Genomic DNA, 15,554 nt, shown 5'->3' on the forward strand with positions numbered 1-15,554 from the left:
GGAGGTGGGTGGTGGAAGAGAGGGTAGCACTTTAGTTTAGACAAGCATACGGGCAGCAGTGAGATCGAGATTCGCTCGGGGCAAGTAACAAAAGAAAAAACTTTCCAAAGTGCTGAGTAAGAAGTTAATCGGGTTTTTTTTTTCGTAAAGGGAATGACTCTCCTTTCTCATGAAGCTGTTGGCACCATTACTCTTGAGGAGGCGGTGAGGCGCGGCGTCGGGAAGGAGCACAGCAGCAGCAGCGCCAAACTCACAATGCGCCCTGAGTGAGCAGAGGCAGGGAGACAATACTTATCCACGGGAACACTGAAGAGCTGTAAATATCTCATTTTGGCTGTTTTGTTTCTTTTTTCCTTTTTTGAAAAACCGGCTCCAGATTGACAATCCTTCCATCTACGGCTGATTTGTTGAATTATTAAGAGAAATTTGACTTTACTGCGAGGACAAGTGGTTGATCTCCAAACTCAGCCATGACGTCTCCAGCGAAATTCCGAAAGGACAAGGAGATCGTGGCCGAATATGAGACTCAAGTTAAAGGTAAAACTTTTCAAAGCCCCTCAGATGTTTTCATGCAGTACAACCCGGAGAGATTTAGCGTCAAATCTGTGCTTACTTTACTGCGTGCTGTGTTTGATCTGACTTGGCGTAATGCATCCCATTTTTTTCTGTTACCCTCACCTCTCCTATCCTACCAGGCGTAAAGGACAGACTTGCCTTTGCATTTCACCAACCATTCGAGAAGGTTGTCATTGTGCAGACGTGGCGGATCACTTTTTGTGTGTATAAATAATGGCAATCATAAATGGTACATGATGATCAGCGTGCCCCCAAGCGTGTGATCGCTCTCCTTTAAGGCAACGCGCCGATGGCCAACAAAAGGCGAAAGGAAACGCTCACAAATTAGGTGTCGTCCAGATGTGGTCTCACCGCGGCCTCCTATCAAAGCATACGTTAAGGTGATGTGTGTATGTTTGCGTAGAGGACCCACAGGGCTGAGGTTTCGACACTGTACAAGGCAGGGCGTTTTCTTTCCCCTTCTGTGTCTCCTGCGTGTCTGTGCTGCTGCTGTGCACCGGCACCGCTCGCTCATGCGTTAAACGCAGACTGCAATTAAATGATCGATTTGTGCCCTGGCTTGTTCATCGATCGCAGTTCATCGGTGCAGCTTCTGCCGGTGATCAAGGACACGAGAGGGCTGGGAGAGTAGATTGTAGCTGTTAGGAAGGATCGTTTGAGTTGTTAACTAGTCGCTAGCTGATTGTTGTGTTTGTTGATTTTTTTCCCTGTCATCAGGCAGTCACACTGGATCCAGCACCCACTGTCACTCAGAGTGACAGTGTGTGCTTATCAGATCTTGGGGGGTGAGGGGTTGTGTGGTATGTACTTGAGGCTGGAGAGGGAAGGAACAGGCTCAGAGGTACCAGGAAGGGGAGTGGGTGTTACAGCATGTTTGCACTGTTACTGCAGTGCCAGATGACTAGATAAGATGGGCCACTGCTTGGCTTATCCCCCAACACCACCACCACGACTGCTTGATTCTTATTTCCATTTCGAAGAGAAGACACCAGCCCACTTCACGCCCTCGCCTCTTTACTGGCACCTCTCAGCACTCCTCTTCTGCCGAAGAAATTCCCCATGGCGTTCTTTGACGAAGCTTGATAGTCAGTAAGGAACAAAATACTTTTGAAGCGTTATCGGAGATCACAAGGTTGTTAAACTGGAATTACTGGTGTCAATGCACATATGAGTGGCAAACACAAGGAAGAGCGCTCGTCGAGTGTCTCAGTGAGGTGTGGAGCAACGGAAAGCAGACAAAACACACCTTTGATGTCCCCGTTGGCATAGATTTAACAAGTTTATGGAACCTCAGGTCATTGAAGCTAGTCATCCATAAGCTGTTGTTTATTTGTGCAGTTGAACTGAGGTTTATTTTAGACCTCTCAAACCTTTCCTTTCAATATTCTTTATTTTATTTTTCTGACACTAAATCTGCAACAAATCCTGGCAGAGGTTTGATTTGGCGATGCACTAAAACAGGTATTTCTGGCATCTGAACAAAACACCAGAGTAATTCAGGGTAACCTGGCTCACAGTTAACCATTTCTTCCTTCTTTGCTTCATTTGAAAACTTTGGCTGGCACCACAGTGGCATTAGCGCCGTTGTCTCTGTGTCCTTTTAGACTGCTGTTTATGCCCAGCGGCACGTGTAAAGACTTTCTGTCTGTGCTGTTTTGTGGGCACCGTCTGCTGGGTTTGTCAGACTGCGGACTTAATGTTTGCCCATCGACCCTCTGCATTGATTCCTCCTGTCACTTACCTCACTGCTCCCCATCCTATCTAGAAGGAACTGATTATAGGGTAAATCTGTGCATCCTCATATCTATTTGAGGGGTGTGTGTGTGTAGAGATGCATCGAGATGGTGTCTCTTCTGTGACATTCCCAACAGCATGCCTTCACTACAGCCTGTCATTATCCTGTGTGCTGCTGCTAAAGACTCTCTTGTAGAAAGCATCAGGCAGCTCTCACTCTTTTTCTCTCTGTGTTTGCTAACGCGTGTCTGTCTTGTTTCCCAAATCTTCGCTAGATCCGCTCTACAAATTTCAGTCCTGCTAGCCAAGAAGGGCTCATGCGTACCTGCATGACTCTGCTATTATCAGGCAGAAGGGATAGACTTTACATGTCGCAGCCATGCACTGCAGCATCATGGGGAAAATGGATTTAAATCCTCCCCAGATGACATTCATGAAGCGCTGCAGCAAGAGAGGGAGAGGCATGAATGCTCACGCTCTCACTGATGAGTGTGCTTGACAGTGTTTGTCAAGCACACGGTGAATGGATTTCTGCTGATTATTCTGGCTTATTAGCTACTATAAATTTGTGTTTGTGGCCTGTGGTTTATTGTTTCTACAGACTGGTCACACTTCTGCAGTATTGTCATACATACATACACTGATCATCTGTGCCATCATACTGTGTTCTAGCACAGTTGTTACTTGGTGGAAATAGAGATGGTATCCACGTGTTATGTAGTTTTAGTATTCCATGCAACATTAGGCAGTATTGGGCAGAAAAAGATGAAAAATCATCAAAAGCTCTGGTGAGATTTTGAGATTATTTGTTCCCTTTATATGGCTCAGTGTTTTAAAGCTTAAAATACACTCAGTAACTGGTGACTGTTTGACTTTTACAGATGGAAAATACTTGTATTTGACATTATGATTTGTAATGCTCTGTATTCTTTTGATTACCAAAAAATGATGTTGTGACTCGATACCACAGGCACGGCGATGTCAGTGGACGTGGTCACCTCATCTGTTGACAGGGTACCTGGATAAGGTTTTAAATGCACACCGGCGCTCGAATGCTGTCATCTCTTTGTCTTTGTTATTTCACACAGACAGAGTCCCGATATTCTAATATTGGATTCTGGCTGATGAAAGGAATTTTCCTACTTGGTTTGGAAGAGGGTGTGTGTGTGTGTATAAGTGCCTGAAGAGAGGCACACACACACACAGACAGATGTGCTGAGAAGTAAAAGACAGACAGAAAGAGAATCAGGAATGGAGAAAGAGGAAGAGAAAATACGACATATTTGCAGAGGGATAGAGAGGTTATGACTTCAGAGTATTGAGTTTTTTGGGAACCAAATAAAAAAAGCTGTGACTATTCACCAGCACTTTAAGTAGATCTTTCTATTGTAATTTTAAAAATCCACACGTGTTTGCAGGCAGGTAAACGAGGGTTAGGGTGAAAGCCTGTAAATGTGTGTCGACCAAACACTAGAGAGCAACTTCCTATATTCCAGTGGCAGCCTTTAATATCAGGAGCAAGAAATATTTTAGTGGAAAATTAAGGTGTGCCGAGTCTTTTAACAGATGTTTCATTTTTCAAATGCGTTTTGGCTCAGCCCTTAAGCAGCTGTCGGTGTTTTACACATCTGGGAATGTTAATAACTATCTGCCTTTGTTGCCACTGATCAATTTTGATTGGCCGTGGTGTTTTTGTGGTTTGCTGAAAAAAAATACAAAAAGGGTACGAGTGGCCATTCAATTTGACGTCGAACTGAATAACTGTTGCTGAGTTTTAGAGTAAATACTGAGAGACCCATTTAAAGAAACAGTATCCTTACTTTACTTACTTTTCCTAGCAGGCTAATAAGCTCAGTCATCTCTGCAAGTGTGATGTGCGTCTGTCTATGTGTACATATAAACTGCGTGTTTACGGTTGCCAGAGAAACATATGATTTAGGATAAATGGCTGCTTTCACTAGCACACAATAGGAAAGGTGGTGTCACAGCAAGAGGTTTTGTCTGCATGACTGTGGCTCTCTGTCTTTGTTTTATGTGAGGTTCTGTGCTTGGCCTGTATTTCTCTTTGCGACTCCATTGTTGTTGAGTGATGTTTATTTGAAGAGAAGGTGCAGGGACAGTGTGGAGATCTCTGTTTTGTCTTTATCCACGTTAAGGGGCAGAAGGAAAAGTGAAACGACACTTGAAACACTGACCCACTTTTGCAATGGCTTTCATATCAAATGGCTATGAACCAGGAATCAGGGTTAAGCTCTTAACTACTGCTTACTGACCAGTCAAGTTTAGTTGAAGGTCTTATAAACCATAGTAAGACACTGTAGGCCTTTTGGCGAATGTCTCCACCTTTTGGCTGTACTGCAGGAACATCAGGTCTAGACTCTTAAATGGTATGAACTTGCTGGGAAGCCAACATTTCAAACATTTAATTGTTCTATATGTCACATTTATTTTGTGGCATGGCAAGTGGAAAATGGAGAGTTCCAAGTTCTTTAGGCTACTGGACTTTATAAAAGATAGTTAAAGCCTACTTATGGTTTTAAATAATGTTTTCTTCCTCATATCTGTTATTTCAGTTGATAAACTGAGTCTGAAATAGTTATTATGTGTTACAAGAACATGTCTAGGTGTCATATCAGTTTAACAGTAAACAAAATTATAACCTGTTGCTTAATGCCAGGGAAGTGATAGCAATAATCTATTAACTCAGTCTGTGGTTTTTGGTGCTGTTTTCCTCATATTTGTTTAGGATTATAGTTTGCTCTTCTTTTGGCTCCTCATTCCTAGATTCTGAAAACCTGGGTTTACTCATTGACCTTATAACCAGTGTCATTTGACCATTTGGCGTGACTGTAGTTAAGTCAGATGATGAAAAGATATCCTGGTTGTAGAGCTGGGCGATATGAGATTTTTTCATATCACGATATGTTTTTTTCATTTCAGGCGATAACGATATCTATCACGATATAAGCCAAATAACTATATTTGTAAGATTTAAATGTGCCGTTGCTCACAAGTAAAATGTGAAATAATCAGCAGCTTGTTTTTATTTAAATATTTATTTCCCATAATAAGTTCAACAGATGTACTTAAGGAACATGAGACTTTTTCAGATAAATAAAGGCAAATATTGCAAACTACACAAAAGGCAGCCGCTAAAGCGTTTAAGTTTCAAAATAGAACAAACAAAACAGACTAAATTGTCAATTCCACTTAGAAACAAAATATTAATTCTAAAAATAAATCTTAGTTTGTTTTACAGAATAACAGACAAAACTGACTAACTTTTGTCAATATCAAATAAACTGAGAACTAAAAGGAAATTCTCAATCTCTCCTTGTTGTATAGCTGAGCTTTTCAAACAGTTTTAACAGTTACTTTAGTCTGACAAAAGCCGAATGACGAATTAGCGCTTCCAGTCAGACACTGAGGCTACGTCCACACGTACACGGGTATTTTTGAAAACGGAGATTTTCCGTTTTCGTTTTAAAAAATAATCCCGTCCACACATAAAGGCAGAAATGAAGGAAAACGCTGCTATGAACATGCCAAAGCAGCAGGTGGCACTAGATTCCTAACCGTGCCGAAATGTCGGCCAATCAGAAGTCTAGAAGCCTCGGTGGGAAAAGTAAACAAAGCTGGGGCATAGAAGCAGAACTGAGTCGTATGTGTGGAGGGACAGTAACTGTGTGTATATGTAAGCATTTAAACACTGCAGAGAGTAGGATTAACAGTATTGTAGAAATTCATTTCACCGAAACAATAACGTGGCGCACAGTGTGACGCATGCACCAGTTTATTGTATTTCCAGACTTGCTTTCGGCACAATTTACAGTGCACGCTACTCTGTTTTTTGTCAGACTTGAAATAGCCGAAATACCTTCACACTACGGAGCTTCTATGGCTCTTCCGTTTGACAATCTCTCCGGCGTTGGAACCATCATCTGTTTTCTCTTCGGTCACGCTCGGTTGATTTTTCTAGTCGGCACACTCATTTCCTCCATTACCCGCTGGCTGCTTCCCAAACAAACACACGTGCGGCTTGGCACTTGTGCTGTACGTAACAAGTCACGCGACGTGACGCTGCGGCTGTGATTGGTTCGGCTCTGCGCTACTTAGTTTGGATTGGCTGACCTTTTTTTTTTTTTTTGAGGACAAGAGCGGCGAGGTCTATCGCGATAGCTTAATTTCTCTATCGAGTAAAAGTTATATCGCGATACATATCGTTATCGTTCTATCGCCCAGCTCTACCTGGTTGTGTTGAACTTGTTTGCAGCACAGGCCCTGTTTGTGGGTGTGTGGTTGTGAGGACGAGGAAAAGCTTCATGTGTGTGATCTTTTTAACAACGTCTGGCTAACTAGAGCTTGACTGCATTGACTTAGTGGTGCAATTATCAACCGTGAGTCAGTCACACAAGTCTCTAACATTATTTGGCGTATCCTGTGTCAGTGTTTGTGTGTGTGTTTATTTATCAGTGTGTGTTGGTATAATGGGGCAGAGGAGGGGGGCCTTGGATTTGAATGTTGTATTGTAAGCTGACTAAAAATGCTGACAGAGCTTAAAATAATCACTCAGGAAGGATGTTTGTGTGCAACTTAGGTTTCGGAGGCCGGGACACACAGGAATCATACAGGAGTGTGTGAAGCTTCCTGTTTGGACCCATGGCTTTGTGTTTGGGCAAAGGAAACGAATGTCTTTCATGCACACACATATGCTGTGACCGTGATTCATGCGTGAGGGTCGTTTTCCCTGCAGTTACCGTATTTGCCTTTCATCATATAAAAGAACGGAGAGAAAGATTTTTAAAAACAAGTTTATATATATATATATATATATATATATATATATATATATATTAGGGGTGCAACGATATTCGTATCGATATTGAACCGTTCGATACAGTGCTTTCGGTTCGGTAGGCATATGTATCGAACAATACAACATTTGTAATTTATTGTATCAATTTTCCTTCTGACGATGCTGTCTGTGTTGAGCGCTCAGTGAATCTGCATTCGACTACTCCGCCTAGGCTCGACAGTGCAGCCTAGGCGGAGTAGTCGAATGCAGATTCACTGAGCGCTCAACACAGACAGCATAGTCAGAAGGAAGAGCGCAGGGCAAGCTAGCGAGACAGAAGTTAAGCTCTCCTTGCAACAGGCAAATTGAACCTCATTCAGATCTGGCGTTTGGAATTATTTTGGTTTTCATGTGACGTATGACCCTGAAGGTAAGCGAGTCATGGACTAAAGTAAAACAGTATGTTGGATGTGCCATGCAATGCTCAATTACATTGGTGTGAACTAGTGTGTTAGCGCAGTTAGCTCGTTAACGTGTTGGCCGTCTAGCCCCATGCACGGAGCGATCGGCGGTAGCTCATTAACGGAGATTTGCCGTGTTGTGGCGTTAAGGTCATTTCAACGAGATTAACCTGAAAGCACTAGTGGGAACACAACGAATATGACTGCACATTTACGCCGACATCATCCTAGTGCAAAGACAAGTGGAAGCAGAAAAAAAACAAGCAAGCATGCTACTAACTTTAGCCGAGTCATTTAGACAGCTGTTAGCACATGATTCTCCTTATATGTTTAATATGCTGCTGAGAATATAGCCCAGAAGAAGCGGATAGTATAGCTTTTATTTTGGAAAGAGCGTTTGAATTTGCGCTTGTTTTTTTGCTTTCACTTTGCAATCGCGCGAACTGTGTATAGAGAGCGACAGCACTGATCTGTGAGTGATGATAATTTGTGCACCAATTCCTCTGACATCGTCTTATTAATCGTTAGCTTACTATGCAAACATGACAAGTGAAATCTCCCGCAGCTTACACATGTGAGAGGTTGATCGCGCAGAGAATCGCTGAGCTTATGTGAGTGCGTGTGTAAAAGCATTTCAGTTCTGCTGAGCCAAATAAGACAGGTCAGGGTGAAGAAGTGACAGCCAAAGAAAAGCTTACCACAAAACGGAGAAGTTATGACAAATCAGACTATAAGGCAAAAAGAAAGTGCAGCTTTATGGTTTCATGGACAAAAGAATTTCTGTGGCTGCAATATGACGAGCTAAATAACCAGGGCTGCACATAAGTGGTCCGCAGGTGCGCATTCGCTGTCAAAATAAAAAACACGCACAAGGGTTAGGGTTAAATTTAAAAACTGTACTTTTGAGTTAAAATATATATTTATAATTTTAATAAATGACAAATTAAAAATGCATGAACATTTTTTTGTATCGAAAAAATATCGAACCGTGACAACAAAGTACCGAACCGAACCGTGAATTTTGTGTATCGTTGCACCCCTAATATATATATAGATATATATATATATATATCTATATATATATATATATATCTATATATATATCTCCTCAGTTCTCTTTGCAAAGTCACAATAGAACAATGTGTTCCAAACCAGGTGTCCCACTGTCCTTTCAGTTCTGTGTGTGGGACAGTGCGCAGTAGCAGTCGTCTTGTGCCATGTCAGCGGCAGACATAACATGGCTGAAAAATCGCATTGATTTTCTGTTCCCGTTTGCTTGTCTGCTTCCCCATTCTTCACTATTCAGTATGACAATTTACTGTGAGGCTCCTGCGGCACCTGAGAGAAAACACACAGCATTAAATTGACTAACTCTGTAAGTGCTGATCTGGCCTCCTTCAGTGCAGACACACACAAATGTAAACACAGATCACTAGTAAGTGAGTGTTTTGTTGCGATGTGGACCGAGATGTCTCACTGACGACGCAGTCGATTGCTGAGAGATAAAAGAGAAATGTCTGTTTCTTACCTGGTGCAGTAGCAGATCTAAGATGTGACAGCTCATCAGAGAGATGATGACATGTACGGTGCTTTAAAGTGAATGATAAACACAAGAAATAAAATAGCTGTTAGAGGGGCCAAGTGGGTAAGGACAGAGGTCATCTAGTCATCTAGATGACTGCTGTTAACTACTGCCAGATGTTCCAGATGCAAGGATTGGGTAACAGATGTTGTGTTTGCCCTGGTTGGCTACTCCCGACAGTTTGGCTGATACCCCTATACAAGGCCAACAGTGCTAGGGCATGCTGTGATTGGCTGAAATCTTCCCTCCCTCTTTTCAGGTGCCTCTGCTTTTTTTATTTGAAGAGCTGCTTGTGTGTGTGTGCGTGTGCACGTGTGTTTGCACATGTGTGTTTGGGTGCACCTGTTTGTCTGGTCAATATGTTGCCTCGTTTGTGACATTTTGAAACATGTGGAAGCTATTTGTTCATGCAGAACACACACACACACACACACACACACACACACACACACACACACACACACACACACACACACACAGATGAAGCCTTGCAGACTTTGTTGTTACCTGCTGTAGATTTTGTTTTTGCATAATTTCAACCGTAGCATTCCACCCAGACAGTTGGTTTTTGTAAGCTGATGAAGCTGAACAGTGTTGTGTTGGAGAAGTTACTACTTGCCTATGTTTGTGCGTGTGCAGGCAATACGTTTCAAATCCTTTTTTTAATATTGATCTGCTTTGTTTTTTTTATTGCTGTATCATATATTTCCAAGAAACTCAACAGATAAACTTTCTGTAGATAAAATGACCAGATGGAAGCGCTCGATTGTGGCTGATACTGAAATTACTAGATATGCAATCGGTGTCGAATCATACTTCATTACAAACCAGTAAATCTGTCTTTTTTAAACCAGAGATATGGAGTAGATGGTTACCTTAGAATAAAACAGCTGGCATGTATTAGTTGCAATAAAAGATTTCCGCAAATATCTACTTCCTTTTTTCTACAGATGTGCTGCTGGTAGTGGTGCCTAAGCTGGAATAAGTTCCTAACATTTCTTTAAAAAACAAAACAAAACACAGTCACAAAAAGACATATTTAAACACAACTATTTCATGATGAGCTTATTTGTACAGACCTGAAACGGTGCAACATCGCATAACCATTCCTCTGTAAACAATCTAACCCCTGAGGTATGATAGCAATGAAAAAGCTACAGGTACAATTCCACTTTGCAAAGCAAGAAAAGTTATATATCTTATCATTTGTCTTTTTTGTTTAATTTTATAAAAGCAAAATAAAAAACAAGCCTCAGATAAGCAAGCTTTTCCTAACGAGAATGCCCAGGAAGGACCTTGATGAAGGAGATTCAGTAAACAGGAGCCAGAACAACATTTCATTTTGTAATTATTTTTCAACCAGGATGCAACATCTTGACATCCAAACAATGATTACTGTGGGTCAGAATGTTTGCTTGTGTACACGCTCTGAAGCAAAAGGCTCTTTGCAGTATTTATCAGTTTGCTAAAGGGTTTTTTTTTTTTTTATTTGCTCTCCATCCACCCATCTGTCCATTTTCTTTCACTCAACCAATTCAAGGTCATGTAGAGGCTGCAACCTTTGCCACCTGTCATAGGGCAAAAGGCAGTGTATACCCTGGCCTTTTTGCAGGGTTTTTTTGTCTCTAAATAATCAAAATCTAGAGGAAAAAGGCGAGACATGTTCCCCAGAGCCCAAGTTAATCCAAGTAATAGTTCATTTTTGCATAAAAGACCAAAATCGAGTCAAACCAAGTTCTTGATTACAGATGTTTGTAGAATCACATCAGCCAGTGTGAATGTGCGTGTTACCCAAGCACCTTTGAGGTATTGACCTCTGTTTGGGTGCCTCTTTGCAGGTTTACTTTCTTTATCTGCCACACATAGCACCAGCAGAGCAGTCAATAACAGCCCCCCCAACACACACACCTTTTTTTCCAAATTGTACTTCCAGTTTTCACAAGTTTCACAAGACCACTGTGAAAGGCAAAGGCAAATGTTTACCCCCCCTTTAAATTATTTTGCTCTCCTTGCTCTTTCTCATGATGTTTGTCAGCAGTGATGAAATGTGATGCACACACATTTTCAACACACCTCCTATGGCAGCTTAAACCTATAATCATCACTTTATGATTACAGCACACGGACTGTGCGTGCATGAGCCTCACTACCGGACACTGACTCGCAACCAGCTGAGAGAGAGAGAGAGGATGTGTGTGTGTGTGTGTGTGTGTGTGTGTGTGTGAGAACATCTTTAAGAACAGAGGGATCTATATAAAGCTGAGCACGCAAAAGACAAAGCCCGCTCATATCCTCTATAAAACAATCGATTGGGGGGGGGGGGGGGGAAGACATCCAGCTGTAAATAAATAGGGGGGAGGCAGAAAGAAAGGAGAGAAAACACAACAGTAGGTTGGATAACACTCCCAAGGGATGCTAGAGGAAACAGGTTGTGTTTGAACAGCTCTCATACTGACCAGAGAGCAGGAGAAGAAAAAAGCAAGGGTTCTAACCGTGGAGGGGGAGAAAAGGAGCAGGGCTGGGAAGAAGGAGAATTAGGTGAAAGAAGAGGAGGAGGGATCTGCATGAGGGCTGAATAGCAAAGGATTGTGAAGAAAAAAAGTGAAGAAACCCCACTAGACTGTAAGATCCATCTGCTTACCTCAATAAGCGTGTGTGTCTAGTATGCACACTTATTAGCCTTTTCACTCCCCATCTCCATATCTCTTGCCTCTCCTTCCCCCTCCATCAGCAGCTTTTCTCAGCACGTAGGCAGAGTTGGTTGCTAGGGTAACTGAATTGCCCCCATTTTTCTAGGTTTGTGAGGAGCTGAGGGAAAATGTGAAAGAATAATGTAGGTTTGCCTAGCCTGTAGGGTCTGGTTAATCAGGTTACTCCTATACACATACACACACCCTGGTTCCATTCTGAACCTTCAGACCTCAGTCCTTTCAGGGGGGTTTTTCTCTTGCTTTGCATCCTTGTGCTTTGTGTTTTCTCTCATCTGCTGCCTTTATTCCCTCTTTTCATTTCTCTCTTTCTGCACGGTGTTACTGCTGTTTCCTCATCTCCCTCTGGCTCCCTCTTCCCATCAGTTTTTTTTTAAGCGGGGAAATTATTAAAGCCTGAGGTTGTGTTTTAAACCTGCATTAAGATCAAACACTGTAAATCGGTAGTAGTAGTAATAGGGGGTGGATGAGTTTTACAGGTACCAAGGAGAGAATTTCAGTATTGTGACAAGTGTCTGTGTGTTGGAACAGAGCAATCGCGGCACTTTGGCACTCGCCATTCGGGTTCACACCTCTCCTAATGCTGTTTTAATGAAGCCATTCATCACCCTTTCTCTCTGAAACTCCACACACGGACACGCTGATGCCCACACAAACATACACACACAGCCTCTTCCTCTCTCTTTTCTTCGGTATAACCGAGTGTGAGAACACAGAGTTCTTCCCCCTGCTATGTGAACCTGTTCTATTTTAGTTTTTCCCAGCGTCAGAGCTCCTCCGATGGAGATTAGTCCCCTCTTGTAGGCTTGTTTAAAGTGCTGATTCCTAGCTTTGGTTTAAATCTACTGTTGTGTGGGAATACTGTCGTTTTCTTTCCCACAGTCAATACATAATTTTTTGCTAGCATCATGATAAAAAAAATGTTTAGGGGGTAGGTTGCTGCTCTGAAGAGGGAGCATCCCCTGCTCTCTGATCCTTAGAACACAAAAAGCCAGCCCTCACATTTAGGCCCCTTGCCCCACACTCAGACCATATGCACCACCTCTACAGACAAACACTCGCTTTACTTAAACAGTGTTTTGGCTGAATGGCTCGCATTTTGAGTTAGCTGGTTTTTAGGAGCAGGAAATAGATGTGTCAATTAAACTCTGCCTTAAACTTTTATTGCATCATTGCGCGCAACTCATTACAGCGGGCTCTGCTTTGCCGGTAAGGAAACATGGCTGCATGTGAGTAGGAAGCAACCACAAAGGCTAAAGGCTCATTTGCTTTTTCTGCATGACACAGCGGGGGTCGATCTCTCCCACAGTCATCCGACCAATCTGGGAATGTAGCTCTGGTGCCCTCCGGGTTTGGTTAACATGTGTGTTTGGTTAACATGTGTGACGTTTCTATAGCGAAACACTGTATGAGCAAAAAATACTGGAGTCTTAATCTTTGAATTCAGGTGTTTTCAGTCCCAATGACACAGGTGTGTAAAAGCGCCCAGACATGCTGTCTGACTTTACACACAATTGTGAAAGAATGGGCTGTTGCAAAGAGTTCGTTGAATTGGAGCGTTGTTCTGTAATAGGATGCCACTATTGCAACAAGTCACTTCATGAAATTTCCTCCCTCCAGCTGTAAGTGGTGTTACTGCAAAGTGGAAGAGTTCAGGAACCCGTGTATCCCGGGCAAACAAATGTAAACCTTTGACCAGTCAAGTTTTTGAATGTGGTCCAGCGTGGTTCAAACACACCTTCTAGGATGTGCATTGTTTAATCACTCTCCAGCCTTATTTCAGGTACACTCGTGGGGGTGTGGTTGTATTAACACCTCTGATTGCTTACCTTGCAGAATGCATCTATATATTTGTGTTAGTAAGACGTGTCGGTGCTGGTGCCAGGCCTGGAGTGGATGACCCACCCTAAAATGTGGTTTACCTTGAGTACACGTTGTCCTACAGCTGTCAGAGGCTAGAGGCAGAAGCACATATACCATACCTAAGGTCTGATATTTATCTGAATGCAGGAGCTGTAGCTGACTGTCACTGAGCATGGCCAGGGGGCAATACTCTGTGTGTACCTGTAAGAAGAGCTTGCTTATATGTGCTCTTCACGTGTTTAAGTGTGGCTGGCTGTGGGCTGTGGAGTACAGTTGATACAGACAATAATCGCATACACTGATTTGCCATTTGTATTGTTGACTTATGCAACCAGATGCCATTTAACACAAATGCCCTGCAATCATTTGACTGTGTAGCCACAGTCAGTTTTTTAGTGATTCTGTGGTAGACGTGTGTTCGTTCAGGCTGGAGTTAGATGCTTTGCATGACGGGGCTTGGGGGAAATGCAGCGTGTTTTGATGTATGGCTATGGGATTTGTTGAAAAACAATTTGTGAACCATTATTTTTTCCAAAACTGATTGTAGTTCATTTCTCACTCTTGTCAGACTAGATGTTATTTATATTTTAGTGCTGCTTTTTTCCCTTTGTAAGTGGTTTAAACAGGGTGTTTTGAAGAATCCCGCATCATACAGTCAGGCGTGTTTTGAAGCTGCAGTGATGCAACTGCAAATTATTAGCCAGAAGAAAAATATCTGGGCCTGGGTCTAATTTAAAGAAAAATAGAAGAACAAACCCCCCAAAACATGCACATAAGTTAAAGCTAGTGACTTTGCCCTATTTTTGTTTATTAAAGGAGAAGTATCCCCTCATGAAGAAAGTTGGAAGCAGCAGAATACTGAGTTAAAGTTTAAAGTGTAGGCGAGAACATGACTTGGATATTTTTAGGGGAAGCAATGACTGTCATATTGTCATTAAACAAGCATCGTAGGTGGTTAAAGTATGATGTGGTGACCCCTTCAGTATGCGCTGCTGTATTCCTCTATTGAGGCCTGTGATTGATAGTGAAGACTTTTTTGCTGGCATCGCTCTCCTTGTGCACCAGGCTCATAGTAGTGTGTAAAGACCATGTGCTGGCCTATCACCGTGGGATACCTCTCTCAGATTACCGCCTTCACCCATCCCCTGACCCTCCCACTGCTGCTTCCTCCCCCTTCACATTCCGACTCAGCCCATGTGCTTCAAACAGAGTGGAAACGGGAACATCCCACCCCTCATACGTGTGCACACACTCATTCCTATTGTGCAGTGGCGCATCCAGGACAGGGGCTGGAGTGGGTCTCCATATAACTTTCCATACAGATAATATACCGTGTGTACTATAATAGAAGTTGTTTTTCACATGTATTACAGCCCTGAACTTGTCTAGACAGCACCTGGTGAAGTTGTACTTGGGAATGCAAACATCTGAATCAATCAGGCTGGATGTTATTGGTCTGCACTGACAGCTCTCTAGTACAAAGAGTGCATCGTGTCTGATTGAGCCCACGTGGGAGTAGAGCAGGTAACTGTCCTGAGAACTCACAGTGTTCACAGGTGTCATGCGTCCTGCCTCCTGACTAAATTCAAATGGAAGCAGTGAGGATCCAGAATACATGTAGAAGCTCTTGTGTTCTACATCTGAGAGATAATGCCTGGACCTGATTCTCTCGAGGTCTGTGATAATGGTTTATGTCTAAGAGACAGAAGTAGGGAGTCAGCCTCTGCTTGGATCTGTGCAAAACTGAAAATTGAGACCAGGAGGTTTAAAAAAAGCTATCCAAAAACCCAAACAAAAAATTCAGTAATGAAAAGCCCTGAAATTCTGGATGACAG

At 42.5% G+C, this 15,554-nt stretch overlaps 1 protein-coding gene across 3 annotated transcripts in view; it reads left to right on the forward strand.

Annotated features, from left to right (window-relative positions):
* Nucleotides 1–9: 9 nt before the first annotated feature.
* The window catches only part of srgap2 (SLIT-ROBO Rho GTPase activating protein 2), a 61,855-nt gene continuing 46,310 nt past the window's right edge, over nt 10–15,554 (forward strand). Inside the window, exons 1-2 of one of the 3 annotated variants that reach the window (XM_086291993.1) lie at nt 10–266; nt 377–537. In XM_086291993.1, the coding sequence (XP_086148119.1) occupies nt 471–537 (67 nt within the window). In that variant the 5' untranslated portion in view covers nt 10–266; nt 377–470. Of the gene's footprint in view, nt 538–7,397; nt 7,536–15,554 lie in introns of those variants that run through there. The other 2 variants (XM_086291994.1, XM_086291995.1) reach the window with 2 other exon arrangements.

The sequence above is a fragment of the Aulonocara sp. 'chitande type north' Nkhata Bay genome, linkage group LG5 (genome assembly GCF_057382095.1).
Source record: "Aulonocara sp. 'chitande type north' Nkhata Bay isolate Kocher_YH1m ecotype deep benthic linkage group LG5, A_spYH_male_GT1.1, whole genome shotgun sequence".
NCBI lineage: Eukaryota > Metazoa > Chordata > Actinopteri > Cichliformes > Cichlidae > Aulonocara > Aulonocara sp. 'chitande type north' Nkhata Bay.